We start from the raw sequence: 26,018 nt of genomic DNA, 5'->3' as shown, positions 1-26,018 counted from the left end.
ATTATTTTTTTTCCCAATGTGAAGTTTAAAAGATGAAAATGAATTAAATCAAAACTTTGCATAAAATTAAAAAAAAAATTAAAATGAATGTTAATTTTTAATTTGTTTTGGATCGATACAAAGTAATCTGCTTAATGAGGCGTCTACGAGAAAAAGATAAAGATGTCCTTTAATTGAGTCATTTGGAAAGACCTTAGGGATGTCCCAAGGGGCTTGTCTAACGACCCCATAGATAGAAATGGATGCTTTTCTTCGCTATCTCTCATAATCTTTTGGTCCTCGGTTTTTCCTTGTTAAATTGGAAGGTCACAAACAGCCCTCTTCAATTGCAAATCGGAAGGGTGACTATAAAAGATTACTTCTTAGTTGAGACTTGAGTCACCTTGGAGTCAAATAAGTCATATATTCAACTTCTTTGTTTTTAATCTAGATAATGACACAAAGAGTCTTTGAACTTTGACTTGATGTTCAATGTGGTTTTTGAACTTAAACTTAATGTACAATGCCATCCCTAAACTTTTAATTTGTTAAATGTGTACCCAATACTTTTGGTACAATGTTAAGTTAGTCCTATCTTTACATTAATATAAGTTCAGCGATAGCTAGTTTATGGATTAGATTGAAAATGTATCCAAAAGTTCACGGACCATATTAAACTTATTGAAAGTTCACATTAGGCTAAAGGTCATGGACTACAATAAAAAAATTAAAAATTCATGGACTACATTGTATATTGGACCAAATTTCAGAGACATTTGTGTCACTTTCTCTTTTAAATCATTAAAAAGACACCGGAATAACTTCAAACATTGGATCCACAGATTCCAAAGTTCAAGTCTTCTTCAATCAGGTTCTCAAATGAATTAGGGAATTTCCAAAGACCTAGCAATTTAATCCTAAGCTCTCTCTAGCGGAACCTTATGAATCTCTAGAGATAAACAAGTTTTGCGATATTTTGAAACAACTGGTTTCATCAAAGTCACGGACAATAACCAGTAAATTAATTAGCTTTGACTCAAAGTAGATAGCCATTGATGCATGGGAAAGATTTTTAATGCCACTAATGTGAGCTTTTATTGCTGCACACGTTACGCATTATAAGTATCAGACATTAATAAGAGACATAAAAGAACTAGGTAGCTTGCCATATATATGTTGTTGACGTTATTTGAGGGAGCATATGGCTTTGTCAAGAACGGTCCAAGATAAACTTGAAGTCAAACTTATGCAACCAAAATCCTCTCCAAGGTCAATTCCAAATGAGCCCAGTCTGCTCAACATGCACGTTTTGGTCATGAATCATGATTGATCGCTCGCAGACATCACCAGCCATCTATCATTTTGGACACCTCATGGATTTTCACTCGAAGCTTGATGAAGATTTTGCCTCCACCAAACCTACCTGTCTGATAATTGCATCAAACCGTGCATGAGAAATAAGGAAACCGCCTTCGGCACTGTTTCATCGACGAAGGGCAATTTTCTGCAAGATTTTAACCATATTGATCAGTTTTACATCGGCGAGTCATCCTCCAATCACGCACTCAACAAGCAAACCGCATCTTTCGACCCTTTCGATCTTTACCCTTACAAAGTTTTTACAGATCTTGATGTGTACGAGGACAAGCCTTTTGCCGAAAATGGCGGGCACGGCCTTGTCATGGACAATTTTCAAGTTGAAGGGAGCTTGATGGCTGTGACGACAGCCAATATGATGAATGAATCTGGTCGAAGCCATATGTTGGGAGACTATCATCAAGATATCAAGCCTGTGAGCTTCGTGGTCCCGGACGAGGTCTCTTGCATTAGCGCTGGAAATGGGTATTACAAGAAAAGTCTCGTGAATAAGAGTAAGGCGTCCTCATCGCGAAGAACTCGTAAAAGACCCCATGTAATCAAGGGACAGTGGACAACCGAAGAGGACAGGTTCGAGTAACATGATCTCCCACACATTTCCCCATTTTCTTATCAAAAGTTTAATAGGTTTTCGTTCAGTTCCTGGTTTGATTTAATATTATGATATCGTGTTAGACCGAGTGTTTTCCCCCCAGTTTTGATGGACGCTGATATGAATATGAATATAAACCCGATACGCATGAATCTTGTTAAACTCATGTCGTTCAAATGCAAATGCAGACTTCTGATTCAACTGGTGGAACAATTTGGATTAAGAAAGTGGTCTCACATTGCTCAGATGTTGCCTGGTCGGATCGGAAAGCAGTGCAGAGAGAGATGGCATAACCATCTAAGACCCGATATTAAGGTTTTCTTTCACTGTCATTTTTTTATTATCTACTTTTGCTTTCCCTCACCAGCTATTATAACTCCTTATTCATTCTTTCAATCAAAGAAAGCTGAGCTTATAGATAGATAAATGCATTGTGTATCATTGCTTGCTCGTCTGTGAAGAGAAATTGTATTAATAATAAGTTTGACATTAAGAACAAATCCATATTTTATGAACTTTCGATCTTCTCAGCATGTCAATATAAGCTCAAATTTTATGGATTTTTTGTTTCCTTTTTGAAGATTAGGGTGACTTCAATTTGTGATTATATATATTGTGGCATACTATGAGGGAGGGAGTATCATCCTTCGAAGTCCCTATGCAAACTCGCTTTTGACATTCTGTCAAATGAATGGAAATTATAAGCCAACGTCTAGTTTCACAAACCTCCCACCAGACCATATAAAAGATAAAATATTTTGAAAGGAAAAGAAAAACAAAAATTTTAATGACATAATTTGATGTTCTCTGCATTTCTAATAGAAAGATTCATATATGAAACCATGCATGAGTTATTATGTTCCATTACACCCAAAAAACTTGTAATTCTACAGAAGGACACATGGAGTGAGGAAGAAGACAAGATATTGATTAGAGCACACTCGGAAATCGGCAACAAGTGGGCCGAAATTGCCAAGAGACTCCCCGGAAGGACCGAAAACTCCATCAAGAACCACTGGAATGCCACTAAGAGGAGACAATACTCCAAGAGGAAGTGCCGGTCCAAGTACCCAAGAGCCTCCCTCTTGCAAGACTACATCAAGAGCTTGAACTTGAGTGCATCCGCAAAAAACCCTAGAAAGTCTTCTGCCGGCAGCGGTGACTGTGCCATTGTGGCAAACGACGACGACGATGCGAGCTCGAGCAACCCAACATCCGATGAGCCAAGGCTGGAGATAATGGACTTTTGTTCGGGCGACCGGTTGGTGCCAAACTTTGAGTTCGACGAAGTCCCGGAGTTGTCATTCGACGACAAGTTGTTTCAAGAGGGATGTACCATTGATTCTCTCCTTGAGGACTTGCCTTGTCCACCTGATGCTACTCATGTTAGTGATGAAGGGTATGGCATGGAAATGCTGGATATGGATCCCTTGATGGAACCTGATGAAGAACCAAAGAAGGACTTAGACCTTGTGGAAATGATGTCTCAGGTTAATACTCTTTAAATTTCTAATCAGAAAAAGTAACTAAATTTCTTCTATTCAAAGATTGGTCCCACAAAGAAGATGATGAGAAAATGTTGATAAAAGGGCTTATCTAGCTTTTCAGCTAATGAGAGAGAGAGAGAGAGATTTTGTGGGTAAAATGGGAAAGATTGAAGAATTATTTGGACGAAACTGCATTTTTATTTATTATTTTATCATAGAGAGGAACAGTCGAGGAAAGTCGAGGAGAAAAAATGAAGGTCGACAGTTGCTCACCTGCTTGTAGGGTATTACTTGTATAACTTCAAGTCGGGATTATTATTGAATGTTGAGTATTTTTATGATACTTGTTGGACCAATGCGTTATTTTACTTTATATTATTGGGGGTATCGTTTTAGCTGAACAAAACTTTGTATTTATATGGAAGGGTCTATATGAGGCTCCTAAGATGCATGCAATTTCGTGGCCATGAAGGAAAGAGATAACTACATATGGCCTGTCGTCGTGTGCATCCATGAATTTAAGCACTTAAATAGGACATGCATTATGTGTGATTAATATATGATGAACTATTAAATCTTATATGTCATTCAATAAAATGTCGTGTTAGAATATTTAAATATAAAAACACATTGTCTTTATCTAACAACTTAGGTTATTATAGTAGTTTTTAGTAGGCACAAAGATCCAGAGTATAAATCTTATCAGGCTTCTTGCCAATTAGTAATTTAGACAAAAATCCAATCAACACCTCTAAAAGAGAGTGTTGGATTATTTAAAAATGGCTTGTTGGGTTCACGTAAACAATAGGAGTGTGTTTTTCACTTAAAGCAAAACTGTGGGGAATTTTCTGGGGTCTCAAATTGGCAATTTCTTTAGGTATTATCCAACATATTGTGGAAGCAGGCTCGCAAGCAGCCATTTCTTTGCTTCAAAAATTAACATTGTTGCTTCATTTTGATAACACACTCATTTCTTAAATTGTAAATATGCTCAAGTAATTTCAACATAGTTATACAAAAGGAAACGCATGTGTAGATCAAGTAGCAAATTGGGTTATCAAAGCCAACAATGTGGGTGATAATTATGTATTAGATAGGCCACCGATTGATCTTCCTTTGTTACTAGGGGATCGGTTTGATGATATTTTATCAGGAGAATAATAATGTGATTTCAAGCTCTACCCCTTTATTTATCTCCAAAAAAGAAGAAGCCTTTATCTAATTGTTTGAGTTATCAACATAGTTGACAGAACTCCTACATAATTAACAAGGAAACCGATTTCAAAATATCTCAAAATGGCTAAAATGTTCCTAACAAATTGTTGATATCATATAAATCTAAAAAATCCTAAATATCACTCTTCCCTCTCCAACTCCATCGTCATCCCGGGCCGCTTGTAGCCACAATTGTCCCTCGCTCCATGCCCTGCCACCATCGATGACAGATTCCAAAATTCCTCTCTCCTTCCTCTTTGGCATGCTGATCACTCATGACTAGAAGGTTGAGGCAATTCGAGTCCCTTTGTTGGAGTATAATTCATATTCCCCAATTGATAGGATGGCATAGGGGTTTCGCTCCTTGGTGAGCAAGCGGGGGTCATGGAGGCAGCGCTCCTAAGCGGTCAGAGGGTTTTTATAGTTTGAGCTCATTTTTATTGAAAGTTTGGTTTGCCGTTTAAGGAGGATTGTGAGTGACTAAAGTGGTTGCTATGTGTAAAGGCTCAAGCTTTGGCATGATGTTATGCCCGCCCAGGAGTGGGGGGAGGAGGGAATCGAGGGGGCTATTAGTAGTTTTGGCTTGGACCCATAAATAAATTATGGGATATATGTAATTTCTTTTCTCTTGTAATTGAGGAATGTAACAGAGAGGTATGATATAATTATAATGTAATCATCCACTAAATGTAGCCTTAGTTTAAGGGTGAATCAAGATAAAATCTTATGTCTTAAATTCTCTTTTTCGCTCTTATTCTCGATTTTTGCATGATTGTGCGCCAAATCACAACACCCTTGAGGCCAATAAACCTTAGATAGTTGGTCACGATCTCTGCATGTGTGTGCGTTTAGAGGGGGTGGGGTGGGGTGGTGTTTGTTAGAATATTTATATATTAATTCATGTATTCACCTAATAGATTAAAATTTTAAAATAATCGACACTAATCTTGTTAAATCTCACATGATATTAGAGTAGAAGAACTGAGTTTAAATCTTTTCGGATCATATTTCCATGCTTTAGGCTTAGCCTAAAGTCTAATATATGTCTAATGCAGGGCATTTCAATATTTAAACACGCTTTCACTTAATAATTTAAATTTTTACTAAAATCAACACTGAATTTTGACGGAGGTGACAGCAATTGCCTGAGCGGTGACTTGAAGGGAGGTTTGATGATAGGTGAGCCGCGAATGGAAATGGAGGAGTTGTTTGAACAAAGGAGAAAGGAGAAAGGAGGAAAGAGCGAAAGATGAAAAACAAAAAGAGAAGAAAAGAAGGATAAAAAAGAGGAGAGTACTTTATAGCAGTTGAAACTCAATGCGTTGATTTGTCCTCCGTCAAAGGCCTTATTTAATTAGAGAATTCCTATCCGCATATTTGACTCCAACAAGAGGATGGTAAACGCAAGTTAGAACACTTAAATATAGTTAATGTCAGCTTTTAGTGCTCGTGCGTTAAAGGTGTAGAAACAGTAGTAGACATCTGTCATAACTTACAAGAGGTAAATTATGTGTGACGACTCTCCTGAGCGAGCATGCTTGGAAATTTAAGGACTCGAATGTCAGTTGGTCATCGAATGTGGTCTCTCCAATCCCCCAGCTGTCATGGAGTTTCAGACAAAGCTCGATGAAGATCTTGCCTCCCACCAAGTATCCCTGTCTGATACAGGCAAGTATACCCGTCCGATAACTGCTTCAAACCCTGCATGAGACGTAATGAAACCACCCTTGCCACGTCAGTTACGTTAAAAAGGAGTTTCTTGCAAGATTTTCACCTAGTGGAACAATTTTTCTTAAGTGGGTCTCCCTCAGATCTTGCATACGAGAAACAAATAACATGTTTCGACCTTCCGATGTTTATTTACACAGTACTTCGGCGAATTTTGATTTGCTGTTTCAGTGTAAACAATTTACAGATGGGCAAGGTGTTGTCATGGACAATTTCGAAGTTGGAGGGATCGACACTGCAAGCAAATACGATACAAGTCATATGTTCTTCGATTTTCAGCAGAATGTCGACCCCGTGAATTTTGTCGCTTCCGGTGAGGTGTCTCGCACTAGTGACGAATATGGGTATTACAAGAATAATTTTACGAGCATGAGCAAGGAGGTGTCGTCTTTGTCAGCGCGAAGGACGTGTGAAGTTTGTAAGAGATCCCAAGCATCTAAGGGACAATGGACAGCTCAAGAGGACTGGTAGAGAATACATTGTGCATTTTCCAAACGGTTTCTTTTTTCCTGATCTCTCTTGTTAATTCTCGTTTTCTGCTTTTGGAAATGGAATTTCGTCTATGGGCATAATCCAACATCAGTTTTGTTAAACTTCTCATGTCGTAGGCTTCTGACTCAACTGGTGGAACAATTTGGATTGTCAAGGTGGTCTTACGTTTCTCAAATGTTGCCCGGTCGGCTAGGGAAGCAGTGCAGAGAGAGATGGCACAACCATCTGAGACCTAATATTAAGGTTCTCTTACGTCCGTTTCCGTCTATATTAAGTGCCAAACCATTTGCAAAAAGAAAGTTCAAGGCTAACAGCAATTCGACTTTTTCGGTACCCAATCAACTTCGCATAAAATAGCAACTTCTCTGTAGGTTATGCTATATATTATATGACAACTTACTGTTCTTGTAATTTTTTAGGAAGTGGTGAAGATTGGGTGATTTTAGGTCTAGTTGCATGAGTATAATGTGAGAAAGTCAGTTACTGGATTATATGTTCATCGGAGATGAATCTTTCTGTACTTAGGGTGACACATTAACCTTTTTTGCATCGAGAAATTGGTTTGTGTTCATACATATGATGCATGCAGGGCTTATTTTCGTTCCACTATATCCGAAAAATTTGTGATTCCGCAGAAAGAGACATGGACTGAGGAGGAGGAAAAGATAATAATTCAAGCACACACAGAGATTGGTAATAAATGGTCCGAAATAGCGAAGAGACTCCCCAACAGGACCCAGAACTCGATCAAGAATCACTGGAATGCCACCAAAAGAAGGCAATTCACTAAGAGAAAGAGGCGTTCCAAGTATCCGAGAGCCTCTCCCTTGCAAGAATACATTCAGAGCTTGAACTTAAGCGCATCCAAGAGGTTCCCACTACAATCTTCTGGCGGTGATCGTGCCACGGCTGTCAACAACGATGCAAGCAGGAACAAGTCAGCGTCCTCGAGCGATGATCGGTTGGTACAGAACATTATCAAGTTCGGTGAGTTACCGGAACAGTTGTTCGATGAGAAGCTACTTCAAGAGGGTTGCGCGCTCGATTCGCTTCTCGAGGACTTGCCTTGTCCACCTGATGCTACTGTCGAAGATGGTGGTGGTGGTGGTGAAGAGCTTGGGATGGAAATGCTCGATATGGATTCATTGCTGGAGTCTGAAGAGCTAAACGAGGATCTAGACCTGGTGGAGATGATCACCCAAATTTATGCTTAATCCCCATGATAAGATGAACCCCGAAAAGGTGTTCATCAAACGAATTTCAATTACCGAGAGGCAGATAAAAAGTGAATTCGATTAAATACAAAAAAAAAGAAGAAAGTAAAAGGGAAAGGTGGCTAGCTAGCTCATTTTGGTTATCACAAAATAATGAGCGAATGGTCAAAATAGACATTTTTGGGACGCTGAGGAAGGAAGTGAATAAGATAATAATCAACATTAGTTGCGTCTCAACTCCTCGTGTATGAGATCGATATGACTAATTAAATTTTTATTCGAGATTCTAAAAATTTTGAAGTGTCATATTTGTCCGACTTGGTGAAAGTTGGATTTTTTTTCTTCACCTCTTTACCTATCCTCCACAATAGGGGCGACCAATCGGATCGTTTTTAAGTCAGGAATTGAACCATGGCAACCGTGTTTGAGCGTTCCAGGCCGATTCACACTAGAACCATCGACTCTCGGGTGGAATTTGCTTTTAGTTTTTTTTCTGTTATTACTCTGTTCAAAAAAGAGAAGATATACATGTTGGAGATGGTCTCGAACCCGGAAAGGTAAGGAAATTCGTCAATGCCTTAATCATATGTCACGAATTATTCACATGATACGTTTTTCCTAAAATAACAACCATGTAGGGAATGTTTAGCAGAATCTTTTTGGAGCAAAATTTGCATGGTCTAATCTTCAATTAATTACCAATCAAAAAAAAATCTTCAATTAATTAGCTTTGACTCGAATGAAATGTCGATCGTCAATGCATGTCCAAAGATTTTTAATGCTGCATGCGTTAGACTTAAGAGAACTAGCACGATGTAGCATGCCATCAATATGCTGTAGACAATTTTTTTGGTCGAACTGTAGACATTATGTGAGTGAGCATGCTTGTAATTGAAGAATTCTATGTGGGTTGGTCAAGTAGGGTCCAACATCGACTTGAAGTTAAAACATAAGCAACCAAAATCCTCTAACAGTTAAATCCAAAGAAGCCCCAGACAATTTTTTTTTTTGGTCGAACTGTAGACATCATTTGAGTGAGCATGCTTTTAATTGCAGAATTCCATTTGGGTTGGTCAAGTAGGGTCCGACATCAACTTGAAGTCAAAACATAAGCAACCAAAATCCTCTAACGCTAAATCCAAAGAAGCCCCAGACAATTTTTTTTTGGTCGAACTGTAGACATCATTTGAGTGAGCATGCTTGTAATTGCAGAATTCTATTTGGGTTGGTCAAGTAGGGTCCAACATCAACTTGAAGTCAAAACATAAGCAACCAAATTCCTCTAACATTAAATCCAAAGCAGCCCCGCCCTGGTCAACATGCACGTTTTGGTCTCCAATCCCTCATAAAAGATGTACCAAACTAGCGACCAGAATATCCATTGGTGCCTCACTCACAGAAGGAAAAGATGCTATCGACCGAAGTGGAATATGACGCTACCTAACAAACTGGCATGCGGCAGATGAGAATTTATTTTACCAGAAATCAAATCTATTTCCAACAACCAATCGTCTAATCAACCCCGTACAACTCGATTTAATTCCCGAGATTCAGAATCAAAACAACTGATGAAAATCAATAAAAGTACAGGACAGCTACATAACTTTGAGAGGCAACTAATTCCCGGATCAGTCCTGATCATATTTATCAGAAGCGGGGTGGAAACAATAATGGAATGAGGAAGAGAAGAGTGCAGTGGGCAAGCAGAAGATCTGGTTCCTGCGTGACCTGCCAGATATTCTCGAGTACAACTGAGATTGAACGGATTGATCGCCTAATCCAAGCTAACGACAAAATTTGCATTGGTGGTCCTTCAAGCAGTCTTTGGCTTGGGCTTAATGCGCTTCACGCGTGAGTAAAGAAAGACTCCAGCAAGGGCCAATCCCGTACCTAATAACATCACCACAATGAGAAAGATAACAAAGCCATAACCATGAGAGCAAAATAATCAAAAAAGCAATGACAATAGTAGTACTATGGAACCAAGCTAAACCAGTTGATTCACCAATAAACAGATACCAGATCTCATTTTCCCTATAAGCAAATGCCATTATATGCTTTCTCACTTAGGTTTGGGGAGGGGAGGGGAAGAAACAAAAGCCAAGAAAATAACAAACTTGGAAAAAGGCTGTTCAGATGGTAGCATAAATCACCTAGGGAATTTATGGGTGAGACTGGAGTTCGGAAGAAGAAAACTGAGCTGACAATGACCACAACACGCTTCACACAGTTTCCTACAGAGTGGGTCACTGGCGATACCCTCTGTAGTATCATGTAAGAGACCTGCACAAAATCAACAATTAAGGTTGGTATTTCCCCATTAAAAAGTACTATTGAAGACCCGCATGACTGAAAAACGATCAATTCCTTCTCGTGCATGTACTTATTGTTCTTGCAGGCACGAACACTATGCACATTAGTGCAGATATTGTGGCATATCATGATTAATCCAAAGCAGACGGTTATCCAATTCTATAGACTTGTAAACAGACAACATTATAGAGTTTGCTGATCCAATAAGAAGATCAACAATATCAACGCATAATTGATCCAATGCGAGATGAGTTAAAAATCACTATTGCCCCACAGTGATTTTCAACTGATGTCACAATGATGGAGACACAGCTGTTTAAGTGCGGCTTTGTTTCGTTTCTCAAAAGTTCCAAAAAATTTTCACTAGTGATGTCACAAATTGATCCTTCCGATTTTCTGCCATCCCGTAAATTTGCTTATCTAAACTCGATGTACTATAGCGAAGACTCAAGGGGTTCTGAGTGCTTAAAGTAATAGGTCACAGCTATAGATTTGAAAATGAATGCCAAAGGCAATTATGAATGAGGCACACAACATAGCTAAAAGTTGAGATCGTCAAAGAAATGTGTGGCCCGTGACCCAAAAATAATGAAAATATTGCAATGGGCAAAAAGCCTCACCTGCTGGTATGCATGGAAGCACAACGCTGCAAGGAAGGACCTGGTCAATACCTGCTGAACATTTAATCCCTGTTGCGCCTGTTGTTAAGATGAGAAAAAAGGCATATCAGAAAAACTTCCATATACAGAACCCTTTTGAGCAATTATTAAAGTTTGAAAGAATACTCACTGCGGCTTGGAGGGATGCAGGAGTGAACTTGAGACCTTCCGTAAAAAAAGTCACAGGGAATAGTAAAACAAATGACATCAGGGTTATAATTGAAAAGAGAGTTATATTGTCCAAGGATTCCTGTAAATAAGCAAATTCAATTGCCAAAATAAGAGAACAATCGCATAATGTAGCTTCAAATACTTAACAGTCTGAAGATGAAGACAAAACGATTCATGATACCTCCTTATTGACCATGACTTTCTTGCTGAGCACATTACGAGATTGATTACTCAGATTCGAGGCCATTGCGCTCCAAAACCCAGCCCTTAGAAACCATAAAAGCCAAAGTCATGCGCACCGAACAAAAATAAAAGACCTAAACTATGACTCTTCAATCGATGAGCTAGCTAGAATACATATCTGAAATCAAACATAAAGTTAGGCTATATCCATTTTTCTACTCCTATATCTTTAGCATTTTACTAAAGTTCCTCACCAGTTAAAGGAAGCCTCTGTCATTGATGCAAGTGCAACTCCACCAACGATTGGTAAAAGAGAAGAGACAACCCAGATGGACGGAAACTGTAGGGGCCAAAAATGACAAAAAAGTTAAAATGGGAGGCGGATATTAAATGCTACACCATGAATATCATTAGTCTTTCGAGATCATCAGAAAATTAAGAATCATGAACATTACATGTTAAGTTCAACAGGTAACCATATTAACTTAGCAAACTAAATGGTTGCTAAAAATGATGAGCTTTGCAACAACTCAAAAAAATGGTGCATCATTTAGTAACCGAAAAACTACATCAGAAGTGAAAGTTTGAAATAAAGGGCAAGATTTATAAGTATTTGCACCTCCCCAAGAAACATCGCCGATAGAAGGACAGAGAAAAATGGCTCCATGGCTTTGATGGTGTGAGTGAATGAAACAGCCACTTTCCCAAGACTCATATTGGTAAACAGATTGCCCAGCGTGTGCACCACCGCAAGTGGCACAATGGCCAACAGCTGTCACAGATCACGAAACAGAAGTAAGAATCCGAAAGATAAACATGTAGAACAAACATGAGTTCTCCAAGACGCGACGATAACTACCTGGGAACGACTGAGTTTGGGCCTTTTATAGAGATTAAAAGTCCACATTAAAATAACAAGCACGGAGCCGACAGTAAATTGCGCCAGGGTGACATTGGTAGGGTAGTGGAACGCCTTCAACACCTGCAAGCAACAAGTAGTGTCCAACATCAATCCCTCCATATCAGCACGATTCCAATTGCTCAATCAAACACCAGATCAGCATGGCGGACGTCGCAACTTCATTCATTCGGAAGTCGAAATTCTCAGAGCGTAACGCGAAACCACTCAGATTTTCTAAAGCATAATTAAAAAGACAGCCTTTTCAAGCAACTCCGACATCTATAGGCGTCGCTTCTGAAAAAGCAAACAAGATCTTCAGGACAGCATCAGTGTCTGAAAATTCCCGATTCCGACATTTGAAATACGCGATCGCAATGCCGGTCGAGGCCAAATGCAATCGCTCTGCTATCGCCACTCGCCAGACACCTACCGAATCTCGCGAATCCGCCAACAACTCCGCATGCGCGAAACGCTTCATTTCGCTCGCTCGCGCGCGCACTAACGAAACCGTAAAACAAGGAGAACAACCACGAGAGCGATTCGGAAGAAGAAGAGCAGCAGGCTCACCTGCTTGTTGTAGATGTTGAAGTAGATGTTGAAGAGGTACCAGAGTCCGAACAGCATCCCGAGCTCCACCGTCTTCCCCAACCCGCCCGCCTTCTCGCCCTCCCCGGCGGCCTCGGGCACCGACGTCGCCCTCACCTCGAGGCGATCGGAGCCGGAGGCGGAGCCGAGGTACGGCACCCCGCCCCACGGCCTCGACGGAGGCGAGCCGAGGCACCACGACCGGCGCGGGAGCCCCGGCGAGGAGACGGAGAGACCGGGAATGGCGGGGGCGGCATCGCCGGCTCTCCTGGCGGCGGCGGCGGCGGAGGAGGAGGAGGAGAGGCGGACGGGGTCGAATCGGAGGGGGCGGCGGCGGAGGCGGGGCGGCGGCGGGCGGCGGAGGCGGCGGAGGCGGCGGAGGGGGAGAGGGTGAACGCCGCGCTCTGCATTTTTGGACGGCGAGATCTGTGTGTAGGTGCGAATCGCAGAGCGCTCGAGCTTCGTCGACTCCGTCAAAGAAGTTGGCGCCGCTTGGGGAGTGTCGTCTCGTCTCTGCTAAAAAAGAGGTTTTTCTTCTTTTATTTTTTTATTTTTTTATTTTATTTTGTAATTTTTGGTTCGCTTTTTCTCGGTTTCGATCGGAAAGGCGAGGGAGCGAGGAACGGACAACGGGGAAAGGGGAAAGTGCGGTTTTAGGAAAAAGAAAAAGACATGGTTTTATTTTTTTTTTCGGGGAAAAAAATGGAAAAATGATGGAAATTTTTTTTTTTGGGGAAATTGCTTTTTCTTTGGTCAATTCTCTATGTCGTCAGATCATACCTAAGATCGCGTGCTCGTCCGTGGTGGGTTGGTGAGAAAAAAATTTACATTAGAACTTCTTCTATGAAATGAAAGTCATATGATTTGATGATTGAAAGTTATGGTTTAATCTTACCCAAAAAAGAAAGAGGAAATCGTGGTTTGAGATTGATATAGTGGTGGCTAATCGGTACCCTTTATTAGTGATTTTTTTTTTCTCATTTTTGTAATAAATCTCTTGCTAGATATTTTAGGTTTTTCTTTTTTTGGGGGGAGGTAATTGATAGATGGGGGTTGGTGGTTTTTTTTTTTTTTTTTCTATTTTTCATTTACACTTCTATATATGTGTATATGTATGTTGATTTATTGTTGTGGGGAGTTTGATGGGGGAGCGGTTGAGGATGTGACTTCTTGGTGAGGAGGGAGATGGAGGGTAACTATTTAATACTTAAAAGTCATATAATCCTTTACTGACTTCTCTCTCTCTCTCTTAGCTCAACGGGCATCATCGCACGTGACCATTTCCCCCCCCTTTTCTCTTTTCTTTTGTCTTTTTCAGGATTTTTTTTTTTTTATTATTGAGCTAACGAGAGCCGCCGAAGATCTTTTATTAGGGTCCGCGCGGGCCCGGTCGGATCGCTAGATCTCTCTTGCGCAGTGAATTGGGCTTGGGCCGGCCCAAACGGATGGGCTTGCTAAAAATGCATTTTGGGCCTGATTTAGCTTAGGGAAGCTAGGTGGATCTCCAAGCTCATGAATTATTGAATCATTAACAGTGCTAAGAGTTATCCAGCCCGTTCGGTTCAGCATGTCAAACGGGCTTTGGGACTCTAAAGTCCATCAAATCAAATGCAAATGACATTTTGATTCGTTTTTTAGCTTAACTTTGAAGAAATACAATTGTATTTTAAAAGACTTTAAGGCCCTTTAGCTCAAACTAGGTCCAAAGGTCTTTTGGGAAGTTACATTCTTGAAATGCAAGTCCCGACCTCGTCATTGTTCATCTTCTCTATGGGCCTGGACAGAGAAGCTTAATGGAGGCCAACAACCATCGCTCAAGGGGTGGTGCATGGTAGTGACTATTGTTTGAGGGGTCGCGTGATCCTGGCGACCGTCGCTTGGGATCACGCAACCTCAAGCATCGCGACCGTTGGCTTGAGTCACGTGAGCCAAGTGTCACCTGAGGTTGTAGGAACCCAGACAACGCTTGGGTTGTGCTATTCACGCTTAAGGTCACGTGACTTCAAGCAAAGCCGTTCGGCAGCCAGATTTGGCTATCGGCGGTTGGCCGGTGGTGGTTGATCTCCACAAAAAAATATTTATAACATTAAAAAAAAGTTAATAAAAATCATTTACAAAATGTAATTTTTACTAAATGGCATCTAAGTCAAAATTGTTTCTCGATGCACTTTAAATTATAATTTACTAAACGCTATTTGCATTGTTAAAAACATTTTAATTCAAGGTATTTGCATTTTCTTAAGGACATTTTTCTAAAAAAGCCAAACCAAATGGGGCATCATTTTACAGAGATTAGGTGAATGCAGCCACCTTTGCCACCCTCAGAACCAGCAAATCCCCTCCTCCATTCATGTCAGCACGGGTGTATTCTGCGTCGCGGCGTGATCCCAGTTCGCACGCTTTGTGCTGTTTAATGTCGAAGAGGCCGATGACCGAGACGGGATTGCAAATGGTACAACGACGGGCTCATGCAGATGTAGCATTGTCGATGCTCTTCGTGAACTGATCTGCGCATTTCGAGGCGTGAATTGGTCCAGGAAAACGAACATCCGACACCCTCCGCTGATGTTTTGCACCAGTAACGAATGTCTAAATGGCAATAGAAAGAGATGGAAAACTGCATCAACCCCTGATCAATCTGCAGCTCATCCTGATGTTCTTGATGAACCATGAATTTCAGGACTAATCTGTACTTTTGCAGCGTATTTTTGCTTTTGAAATCGAATTCCGTTGACAGCGTTCGCTCTTCATTTATGTCCACAAGTTCCCTATTCTTGACACCCATGTTTTTTCTGTTAAAATCGAAAGTATTTTATGCGTTTGTTATACTAAAATGTGCCTGAGATTATGTGTCTGCAAACCACTAGAGGTAGCAAGATGGGCCTAGAACCCATATTTTAATCCATATTTGACAAAAAGGATATAAAATGGATCATAAATGATGTGCCTGATAACTTCGCTCACCCTATTTCCAACCCCTTGGGGGTGTATGACAAAACAAAATTTTTGTTTTAAAAATAATTTGTCTATTCCAGACTTGTTTTTGGAAATTATTTCATTTTTCTATTATATTTCAAAAAAAAGATTTGAAATAGAAATCAAAAGTAAAAATTCTTTATTTATCTATTTTTAGAACATAAATAAGGGTCCGTTCGTTTCGCGAAAAATATCATGTTTCCGGAAAACATATTATTTGAAGTCATTTTCTAAGAAAATGACTCTATTTTCTAGTATTCGAAATCCGAAACTTAAACTTTGAATAGAAAATATTTTCCACCGTTCATTAACTAATTTAATTGTTTGGGAAAAATTATCAAAAATTGAATTTTAATATTTTTAATTGACCAAAAAATTATTTTTATTATATATATATATATATATATATATTAAAATGAATTTTTAATTATTATATTAAAAAAATCGAAATTTTTATTATTTTTATTATTTTTTCTTTTTCTTTTCCTTCCTCCTTCCTCCTTCCTCCTTCCTCCTCCTTTCACCGCCGCCGCCTCCTTCCCGCCTAACGATGGCCGACCGCCCGTGCCGTGGCCGATCCGGCGAGCTCGTGGTTTGCCGAGCTCGGTGAACCTTTGGCGAGCTTGGGTGGGCGAGGCCCGAGCCCCGCCTCTTGCCATATCTAGTGAGTCGCAGCTCCACCTCAGCCAACGAGGCTCCGCCTAGCCCGATTTGGCGAAGCCGAGATGGGGTGAGGCTCGAGCCGGTTTGCGGTCGGTCCGCCGACGCCGCCGTGTCTAGTCGCGCCCACCGCCGCCGGCCGCTGCCGAGAAGAAGATGAAAAGGAAAGAAAGAAAAGAAAAAAAGAAAAGGAAAAAAAATTAAAAACTCGATTTAAAAAAAGAAAAAGAAAGAAAAAGAAAGCATAAAATAAAACGAAAATATATTCGTAAAAAGAAGCAAGATTTGAAGAAGTTATGGAAAACGTTTTCCACTTCTCAAAAGTGGAAAATGTTTTCCACTTCTCAAAAGTGGAAAATGTTTTCCTTACTTTTAAAGGTTGTTTTTTCCAATGATGAAAAACATTTTCCATGACTAGTTCATTTTCCGTGAAACGAATGCCGGAAAATTCGAAAGACGTTTTCTCGGAAGTCATTTTCCGCGAAACGAACGGACAAAAATAAATCTTTTTCATCGCTTGTCCTTTCTATTAATTAGCTACCTACCCATCGTCCATTGCTCGCCGTTGGTCGCCGATTGCCGGCCACACGATCGTTGGTTGCTTGCTGCCAGTTGCCAATTGCTGATTGCCACGGTCAATCGCTAGCTACTGCGTCATCCACTACCACCGCCATCAGCTATCCTTTAAGAGGGAGAAATTATGTGTTGTTATCAAATAAAATTCTATTCAAAAAAAAAAAAAAAAAAAAAATTACGTCATTATCAAATACGGATTTTACTTAGAAAATATCCAAAAATAAAAATAGAAAAATTTTTTTTTCTAGAAATCAATTTATGGTAATAAATTTTACCATTTAGGCCCTTATTGGCTTCGACATACCTATCACATTGAATTGACTACATTAACCCTTGTGAGTCTTATTCTTGATTGAAAATTAATTTTCACATTTTTTCACCCTTTATTGTTGTTTCTTGACATTCTATGTCACATTGAATTAATCACATTTTCCCTAAATTCCCGCTCTTAATTCAATATTATATCATACCTTTATTTCTTCTTCTTTTTTTCAATTTTATTAAGAGAAAAACTTACCCACATCACCATCAAACACTTTTTTTTTCCACCTTAAACGATTCATCCGCTCCTATTACATTTCAATGTTTCTTCATATTTGTCTTCTTCAAAACTTATTCTCCACTATTATAACCTGAGTAGACACTAGTTATATATTGGAGTAAAGAAATGTTAATTTTATTTGCTTTATTTTTTATTTTCGTACACTATCCTCATGATTGTGAATTTTTTGACTTCAAATTTTGGTATAAATTTACTCAAAGATTGAATATTGTAGCTCATGTATGCATTATACACATTTTACTCAAAGATTATCCTCTTACTAGTGCTTAAATTACTTTTTGAATAATTATTTTCTAATATAAAAAATAAATTTACAAATATTTAACAAAAAAATTATCTTTTTGCAGAAAAATAATAATTAGGTAGCTATCTATCAAATAAATATTTCTTAAAAAGAGGTGCACAAATTTTGTTCCACATTGAGAAAGAAAAGGATAAAACCAAACGGGCAGAAATAAAGGCAAGCGTTAGTCTAAATCAAGTGTGGACCCCAGTTTAATATTAATAAATATTATAATATTATTTGAGAGGAACATGGGTAGTTTCTCTCTAGTAAAATTGAAATAAATGAAAAAGAAAACAAAAAGATAAGAAATAATCTCAAATTTAGAGTGGAACCCGCAAGGATTAATGTAGTCTAACTCAATGTAAAAAGGAGTGTCAAGAGCCAATGAAAGGCGTGGAAATAATGTGAGTCATGAGTTAATAGGTCATTTAACCCATTTCCAACCCATATGAAAAATAGAAAAACAATTCTAACACATATAAGTGGAGTTGGATTTAAGAGATGTCAAACAAATTTTCATATTTCCTTTTACAAATTTTATTTTCTTATTTTCTTTGAAGTTCAGCAAGGGTCGCCATCTCTTCTTGAGCCAAACATGAATCTTTCAATTCATTTGGCTCTCTCACTCAATTATTTATGTAAAATTCCCATTTTTTTTTCTTTGAATGTAATGAGCCTATCTTCTCTTCCCTAGCCGACCTTCACTAGTCATAGGCGAGAGCTATGAGACCCTCAGTGGCCACAAGCGAGTGTTGGACCCTTGCAAAATTGATTTGCAACATCCACAGAGTTATCGTTGGTAGCAAGTGAGGGCCTGATCTTTTTTCTTGTTGCCCATCTCCTATGACCGGTGAAAGTCGGCTAGCGACCCTTGCCATACTTAGAAGAAAAAAAAAGGAAATAAAAATATAAAAATAAAATTGATTTTTTTTTTTTTAAATTCAAACTTATATAAAAATGATCCACTAGATTTGTATTGTATGGAAGTGTTTTAATAATGTATTTTTTTTTTTAAAATATGAAAGTGTTTTCCTTATATTGGATTAAATTTTAAAATGTTTTAGTAATATGGATCGAGGTCGGGTATAAATCGCCAAATATATAATAGATCAAAACAGGTCAAATTAGTCAATTTATATTATATCCAACCCTGACATGATCCACTTGTTTGATAGGTCTAGAGATCACGCTCATTGACGTGACTATCTCTTGAAACTTCTATCAATCTCCTAGGTTGAAACTTGCCATCAAGAGAAGGCTTCAAAGACTAACGAAACAAAACCAACAAAAAAATGTTGGGCTCTTGACTCAAACTATGTCTGAAAAAGAAAATGGAACAAATGGGTCAATTTAGGTTAGATCCGACTTTGACACGATTTGCCCATTTGACGGGTCTAGAGACCACACACATTCATGCTACTTCTATCAATCTCCTAGGTTGAAACTTGCCATCAAGAGAAGGCTTCAAAGACTAACGAAACAAAACCAACAAAAAAATGTTGGGCTCTTGACTCAAACTATGTCTGAATAAGAAAATGGAACAAATGGGTCAATTTAGGTCAGATCCAACTTTGACACGATTTGCCCATTTGACAAGTCTAGAGACCACACACATTCATGCTACTTATCTTTCAACTTCTATGAATCTCCCAGGTTGAAACTCGCCATCAATGGAAGGCTTCGAAGACTAACAAAATGAAACCAACCAGAAAATCTCAGGCTCTTGAATTAAACTATGTTGGAAAAAGAAGGAGAAGAAGAAACTACAGGCTTATCACAAGCATGAGGCATCTTGAATGGCATGGCAAAGTCACAGTAGTAACTGGTGCAAGTAGGACTAAAACATGACAGCATGTGAAAAGTAGAAATCTCGAAAGTTAGCTAATTTTGTGAGAAGGGACAAGCGAACGTCGGTGGCTGAAATGCTGCTGAAGGACGATGGAGAAGTGAATCGCACATCTTGAGGTCGATGTCCAATACGGAACCGAGAATGAAATGGACTCAACAGCTGCGGGAGCAGCAGCATGTGGACTGCATGAAAGTGTCGTCTGTCTCTTGCTCGTTGGATGCTGTGCCCCGTAGAAAAACGCGCGAGACAGAGACTACGGAAAGCACGCGAGTCGTGACCTCGACTGTTCTCCCCGTACGATTCGACCTCCTATATGTGCCGCTCCGCGAGTATAGCTCCCCTGCTTCCTGTCGACGTTTGATCGATCTTTGTGACATTAAGTCTTGAGAACCTCGGCAGGATTCATCCGAAAAGCATTGCAGGTGAACCTCTCTCTGTCTTTGTCTCTCTTTCTCTCCGTGTGTGATGTTGATGGGCAAATTGGCATGCATAATAGTAAAGGGTCATAGTCTTTGTTTGATTCTTATGATCAATAGAAGTCTTGTCATATTAAGAAGGAAGGAGAATTCCTCAATCTGAGGCTCATTCAGCACCACTTCTTTATTTCCTCGGTATGTTTGTTTGTTCCTAATCAGTTGAAGAACTGTGGCATACTTAACCTGCTATAGCTTTAAGAAGCCTGATTAAGAAAATCCTGGTATAATTATCTAAAGAGACCGACTCTGTAGGCCGACAATTTAGCAACAGTTCAATTCGCAGCTGCAACAACAGTTGGTCTAGGGCCATCGCAGCACATCGCCTGAACAAATTCAATTTTCAAAATAATTTGCAGTTGCTTGCATATCGATCATTCTTTTCCCAATTTTTGCCAACTATTTAACTGACTTAAGCAACCTCCGAAATATAGAAAATGACAATGGAAACGAGTGAGGCTATCAATCATTTTCGGGGTTTTAAAAAGGGGGGAAGGTTACAAGCAATTTTTTGGTAGCTTGTACATAATTTCTGAGGCTTTTGCTTGGTACCCACGCTTGTCACCATCTTCGGAAAACAGCCACGGCCTTTTCCCTTCGTATACGCTTGCTGTCAAATTTCAACTCATAACCAACTCACACAAGGAACAAAACCTTAAGGTCCCATAACTTAGAGCACGTACAAGGTCTAGAACTTACCAGCCAAACGAATTGCAAGAATTATTTGGGTTTTTGATACAGGAAATATGTTAACTACTACTGGGAAGATTCCTGAGTGGGGCCTTTTCTTGGAAGTCACGTTCAAGATTATAAAGGCGAAAAAAAACAGAGAACGAAAAGGAAAACGAGGAAAAAGAGGAGAGTTCTGAGGTTGCTGCGTCGTTCTGGGGTCAAAGCGAACTGTACCTCTGTCGTGGAGCTCACGGGGAAATGCCCTGTCACTCTGTTTTATAAGGGCCTACTTTGCTAGTTCCTAAAAGCAGCCCAATTTAATTAACCAAGGAAGAGCTCGGTTGACCACATAACGTTGCCTGAAAAACATCAAAGATTTTGGAGATTTTGAACAGATTCATGCGCAATCTTGTTTTTCCTGCTTTTTCTTGTATCCTTTCCGACAAGATATCAAGAACCCACTTTGGGGTGCAGTCTCTAGGACTATATATCACCACCACTGCATCCGGATTTTACAGGTCGTGCCTTTTCAAAGGAAAAGAAATTATCAAAAGATGGGTGCAGGCAATATCTGCATGTAGGAGCTGGGGTTGTGTGGATGACCTAATCCAGTTGACAAGAGGGTTCCTCGTGAAGGGTCCTTAGCTGATATGAGCTACTAGAGTGAAGATGACGAATGCTTTAACTAAAAGCAATATATGAGCGAGCATTCGTTCGACACTTGGTCCCCTAACAGACCCGTGACGCCTTCAATTAAGCCTGCAAGACTCCAAAACACGGAGCTTTTCCCGGCTCTTCTGATTGATCAATCATGAAATATCAAGCAAATCACGTCGGGTTAATGGGTCCTTTCCACTTTTTTTGTAGCCTTTCTAATTTAGTTGTTAAATCCCTATATATTCCTTTCATTGATGGCTTACGACACACGAGAATCATTCTCATTTGTGTTCAAAAAAGAATCTGCACGCATTCCGACGCGATACATAGAATAGTAACTGGTCCCACCCTGTACCATTTTGTAATATCAAGATCTTGAGAGGCTTAAAAGGGCTGATAATCCCACGGAAAAAAGGTGACAAGGCATGAATGTCTTTAAAGAATTCGAGTATATTTGCATGGGCATACGAGTTTGTGACTACAGAGGCGTCTGGTCTGTTTTGCTTGTAAGCTATATAATTGGAATAAACACGCAGAAAAAAAGAAGCTTGTTCTCAAAGCAAACACCCTTCTTTTGTCCTCTCTCGCTCTCTCTCTCTTCGCTTTTCTGGTTTTCCCTCCAGAACAAAGAAGCAAAGCATCTCTGCTTAGCATTTAAAGCCCACAAACTCTTTTTCCTTTTCTTTTCTCTTTTTTTTTACACAAAAGAGCATCTCCTCTTACACGCCACCACATGCTGTTGCTTTCTCTTGGGAAGATCCTGTTTTTTCTTCTTTTTTTTCCTTTAGCTAGGATATATTTGTGCTTTTCAAAACTGTGACTTGAACACAGCAACCATATTTGGGGTGCAGATCTGTGCAAAAAACCCACCCAAAGTTAAGAATATATCCCAGTCGTGGGCACCGATGAGGTCAAATAGATCATGGCAATTCAACTTCTGTCCGAACTGTTATATCTTCTCGAGGTCTGATCGCACCGGTTTATGTGAACAGGAATTGGTGACATTATTGTCTTTAGCTTCTTCAACCACCCGTACCTTCACAAGGTCTAACTGCATTGCTCCGAAGCCAGAGCAGCATACAGTCATTGAAGTCTTCGGAAGCCTGTAGGAATTTTTGGTCTTCAATCTCTACCTCACCACACAACCTTATTCCAGAGTCTTATGTTGTGATGTCTGATGAGCGTGTTGCACATCAGCTGCGAAATTCTCCATTTTCCGAGAATCATTTTTTTGCCTTTTTGTTTTAAATTTCAGGTTCTTCTTTCAAAAAGATTTTCGCTCTAGTGGAGTTCTTATTATCCTGTCAAGCTCTTGTGGGGTGTTTCTTTTGTTCATTCCTTCCCTTTTTCGATCTTTCAGACCAATCTGTTCGAACCCAGAAATCATTCTTTCATTTTTTTTTTTTTTTTTGGAATCAGCTCTCATTCATCCCGAATTGCTCTATATTTGCTTTCCTTGTAATCTAGGAACAAAACCAACTTTTTCTTCCAACTCTCGAGCAAGTGAACAGTTGTTAGAAGACGAAGTTCGGAAGATGAGTTTTCTAACATCATCTCCAGATAACTCTTACAAGCCAAATGTTAGTGGCAACACAGCCTCTGCAAGTTACTGGTTGAACTGGAGGGTCTTGCTCTGTGCTCTTTGGGTCTCTATTTCTATGGTCTTTTCCCTGGTTCTTATATGGAGACATGAAGATTTCGGCAAAGCAGATTGCCGTGATAGAGATACAGAACAAGAAACTCCAGGAACTCTGTATGATGATGAAACTTGGAGGCCATGTCTTAAAGGAGTCCACCCTGCTTGGTTACTAGCTTTCCGAGTCGTGGCTTTCATTGTGCTCTTGCTAATGCTCATCGTTGCTTCGTTTCTCAATGGAGGAAGCGTATTTTACTACTATACCCAGTAAGTCATCTTCTTGCCAATCAACCATGGTCGGCTGCAAGCGTAACATCTGTGTTTTTTTTATGTTGTTCATTGGTTTTCCTTGCCAATACTAAATTTCCTTATATGAAAAACTCAAGTCTGCACAATTTAAGCCATTGCTTGACTTTGAGAGGTCTGTTAATAGGTAAATGTCCACAAAAATAACTTAAATCAGATTAACTTTTATGAGTTGCCGCTAACTGAAGGGTTAGAAACAGCAAGAATATAATAAATGACCACAATACTTCTTTATGCGGATTCTCTCTGTCTACACAAGCACTGTTTGTTTCCTAATATTGCAATATGTTCTTGGATCGGTTCTCTGTATTTCTGTCTGTGACTAATAAATTTTACATGAGTATGTAATTAGGAGGTCGATTTACTGAGACTAAGGACCTGTTTTTGTTGTTTAAACAGGTGGACTTTTACACTGATCACCATCTATTTTGGGGTATGTTGTCACTCTCTCTGCATAGCTATTATCAGATCACTGATTTTTAGCACAAGTTTCTTATTGAGTCTCAGCTGACGATACAGTATTCGTTAGAAGTGTGACATGATTTTCAACCACCATATGTAGCTTGGATCGTTGCTGTCCTTTTATGGATGCTACGAATATCACAATAGATCTGCTGGTGAGAAGGTTGGCAATGTGGAGGTTGATTCAGAGCGAGGAAGCTATGCTGCTTCAGAACCAAGGGACAATTCCATTGAAATAAGCATGGCCAAGAATTCACTCCAGCATGATGCTCGTAAAAAAGCAAATATTTGGGGTTACCTCTTTCAAATAATGTTCCAGGTGAATTCCCCATGGTTTCATTTTAATAGTAATTGATGTTTAATTCTTCTGTTATCATTGTCGTCACTTCTCGGTGACATAGTCCTTGTCTTTTCATGATGCTACCGAATCTAAAGAAGGCTAAGGAACTCTTTCAGGCGCAAACTTATCAGTCATGAACATGGTCGATGTTCTGAAACGATGTATTATGTGGCCATTTCATGTGCTGAGAATCTTGGTTAAACTTACAGTGCTTCCTTCTCCTCATTGCAGATGAATGCAGGTGCAGTTGTGCTCACGGATTGCGTCTTCTGGTTCATAATTGTCCCTTTTCTTGCAATTAACAATTATAATCTGAGCATTGTGAGTATCAAAAATACTTCCTCAAGTGCACAAGTCAAGAAACTTCCTTATTAGCTTTCTTTTTATGGAATTGATTTCCGCGTATACCTTTTCCTGCTTATTGACCTTCAAAGTGATTTTCTGTTTGCAGCTGGACATAAATATGCATTCAATCAATGTCATTCTACTAATTGGAGACACAGCTTTGAACTGCTTAGTAAGATCTAACGTCCTAGCCGTTCCTTGCACCTCTGAACACACGATAAACTGACTTCTAACTCTGTTGCCTTTAACTTGCAGCGCTTTCCTTTGTTTCGTATTGGATACTTCTTCATGTGGACAATCATTTATGTCATTTTTCAGTGGATGCTCCATGCCTTCGTCAACATTTGGTAAGTCATTCTCATTCTTTGCATTGACAGACCAGAAAAGTGTTCTAGGTTCATTGTTTTCCTAACTGTGAATTCACATGGTCAAATGAACAGGTGGCCGTATCCATTTCTTGACTTGTCATCTTCGTATGCCCCACTGTGGTATGTAATCTTGTCCATCCTCTTGTCCTTGCGAATTCAGAAGTCATTAGCATGAATTTGGTTTAGGATCCGAATAGTTGCATGGTCCAGACCGCTCTGTCCCAACCCTTAAGTGGCAAAAGCATTCTGCATAGATCATAAGATGGCTAACAGACTGACTATTTATCTGGTTTATGTGGAACTTGAAGGTATGTTTCGGTTGCGCTGATGCACTTTCCATGCCACGGTATATTTGCTCTGGTGATCAAGTTAAAGCACTTCCTCTTGTTGAAATGGTTCCCTCAGTCCTATCAGTGTCCAAGGTGAACTCAAAACAAAGGCATGAATGCTCACGAAGACTACCGAATCTGAGGTCCTAAATTTCCTCCATCGAAGTTTATAACAGTGGAAGGGAACTAAAGACATCCACAGGAGTTGCAGATTGTTATTCAAGGTCCTGAAATATATATTCATCATACAACATACTGAATTTTTGGGAGTTTTTTAGAAATGGGTGATAAACAGAAGAAAGCAGAACCTTTGTTGCATTGTTCAATACCGCCACTTCTTAATATGTGGCATACCTGTAAGTATTTGTCGACAGAAAATTCATTACTGAAATGTTGATTTTTCTGGGCTGGTCAAGTTCATATGCTTTCACTACCTCCCTGAGATATGAGCTCTGTTTTGTCACTTTTACCATCATGACTCTTTTAGAAGGCGGATGATCTGCTAATCACATAATCACCTCAGACAACCATAACTTTATATGGCGATTGTCCTTAGAAAGGCATAATCCAGAACAGGACCATGGGGCCACATTTTAAACAATCTTTAACGCGTGGGGCATAACTT

At 39.5% G+C, this 26,018-nt stretch overlaps 4 protein-coding genes across 5 annotated transcripts; 3 read left to right on the top strand and 1 right to left on the bottom strand.

Annotated features, from left to right (window-relative positions):
• Nucleotides 1–1,429: 1,429 nt before the first annotated feature.
• Nucleotides 1,430–3,453, top strand: LOC104434288 (transcription factor MYB98). The gene is made up of 3 exons (XM_010047247.2): nt 1,430–1,926; nt 2,137–2,263; nt 2,842–3,453. The coding sequence occupies exons 1-3, from the start codon at nt 1,430–1,432 to the stop codon at nt 3,451–3,453; spliced, it is 1,236 nt and encodes a 411-aa protein (XP_010045549.2).
• A 2,801-nt stretch (nt 3,454–6,254) lies between these two features.
• On the top strand, nt 6,255–8,084 carry LOC104434286 (transcription factor MYB98). Its single transcript, XM_039306070.1, has 3 exons — nt 6,255–6,318; nt 6,566–6,845; nt 7,460–8,084. The coding sequence occupies exons 1-3, from the start codon at nt 6,255–6,257 to the stop codon at nt 8,082–8,084; spliced, it is 969 nt and encodes a 322-aa protein (XP_039162004.1).
• A 1,437-nt stretch (nt 8,085–9,521) lies between these two features.
• Nucleotides 9,522–22,694, bottom strand: LOC104418078 (triose phosphate/phosphate translocator, non-green plastid, chloroplastic). Its single transcript, XM_010029296.3, has 10 exons — nt 22,644–22,694; nt 12,879–13,409; nt 12,270–12,392; nt 12,030–12,182; nt 11,665–11,750; nt 11,409–11,493; nt 11,187–11,306; nt 11,018–11,095; nt 10,238–10,367; nt 9,522–9,974 (listed from the first exon to the last, which is right to left on the bottom strand). Exons 1-10 carry the CDS (start codon nt 22,692–22,694, stop codon nt 9,898–9,900), a joined length of 1,434 nt encoding a protein of 477 aa, XP_010027598.2. The 3' UTR covers nt 9,522–9,897.
• Nucleotides 22,081–25,813, top strand: LOC104418060 (hypothetical protein). 2 transcript variants are annotated; one of them, XM_010029279.3, is made up of 9 exons: nt 22,081–22,517; nt 22,600–23,510; nt 23,949–23,982; nt 24,112–24,330; nt 24,583–24,672; nt 24,803–24,868; nt 24,952–25,043; nt 25,137–25,184; nt 25,373–25,813. In XM_010029279.3, exons 2-9 carry the CDS (start codon nt 23,143–23,145, stop codon nt 25,488–25,490), a joined length of 1,035 nt encoding a protein of 344 aa, XP_010027581.1. In that variant the 5' UTR covers nt 22,081–22,517; nt 22,600–23,142; the 3' UTR covers nt 25,491–25,813. The 2 variants fall into 2 exon arrangements, with proteins under 2 accessions (XP_010027581.1, XP_010027572.1); XM_010029270.3 differs by having other exon boundaries at nt 22,081–23,510.
• The last annotated feature ends 205 nt before the right edge of the window (nt 25,814–26,018 follow it).

This window comes from Eucalyptus grandis, chromosome 2, assembly GCF_016545825.1.
Source record: "Eucalyptus grandis isolate ANBG69807.140 chromosome 2, ASM1654582v1, whole genome shotgun sequence".
Classification (NCBI taxonomy): domain Eukaryota; kingdom Viridiplantae; phylum Streptophyta; class Magnoliopsida; order Myrtales; family Myrtaceae; genus Eucalyptus; species Eucalyptus grandis.
This window is presented reverse-complemented; position numbering and strand designations above follow the sequence as displayed.

What these genes read in the sequence shown, in the direction of transcription:
- LOC104418060 (XM_010029279.3), top strand. Translation starts at nt 23,143, where the DNA reads ATGAGTTTTCTAACATCATCTCCAGATAACTCTTACAAGCCAAATGTT. An exon ending in ACAATTATAATCTGAGCATT is followed by an intron (nt 24,673 to 24,802) that starts GTGAGTATCAAA and finishes TTCTGTTTGCAG; the next exon opens with CTGGACATAAATATGCATTC. An exon ending in TCTTCGTATGCCCCACTGTG is followed by an intron (nt 25,185 to 25,372) that starts GTATGTAATCTT and finishes TGGAACTTGAAG; the next exon opens with GTATGTTTCGGTTGCGCTGA.
- LOC104434288 (XM_010047247.2), top strand. Translation starts at nt 1,430, where the DNA reads ATGAGAAATAAGGAAACCGCCTTCGGCACTGTTTCATCGACGAAGGGC. An exon ending in TGGACAACCGAAGAGGACAG is followed by an intron (nt 1,927 to 2,136) that starts GTTCGAGTAACA and finishes ATGCAAATGCAG; the next exon opens with ACTTCTGATTCAACTGGTGG. An exon ending in ATCTAAGACCCGATATTAAG is followed by an intron (nt 2,264 to 2,841) that starts GTTTTCTTTCAC and finishes GTAATTCTACAG; the next exon opens with AAGGACACATGGAGTGAGGA.
- LOC104418078 (XM_010029296.3), bottom strand. Translation starts at nt 22,694, where the DNA reads ATGACTGTATGCTGCTCTGGCTTCGGAGCAATGCAGTTAGACCTTGTG. An exon ending in CGGCGATGTTTCTTGGGGAG is followed by an intron (nt 11,751 to 12,029) that starts GTGCAAATACTT and finishes TGGCCCCTACAG; the next exon opens with TTTCCGTCCATCTGGGTTGT. An exon ending in AAGTCATGGTCAATAAGGAG is followed by an intron (nt 11,307 to 11,408) that starts GTATCATGAATC and finishes GCTTATTTACAG; the next exon opens with GAATCCTTGGACAATATAAC.
- LOC104434286 (XM_039306070.1), top strand. Translation starts at nt 6,255, where the DNA reads ATGGAGTTTCAGACAAAGCTCGATGAAGATCTTGCCTCCCACCAAGTA. An exon ending in AGTATCCCTGTCTGATACAG is followed by an intron (nt 6,319 to 6,565) that starts GCAAGTATACCC and finishes AACAATTTACAG; the next exon opens with ATGGGCAAGGTGTTGTCATG. An exon ending in TGGACAGCTCAAGAGGACTG is followed by an intron (nt 6,846 to 7,459) that starts GTAGAGAATACA and finishes TGATGCATGCAG; the next exon opens with GGCTTATTTTCGTTCCACTA.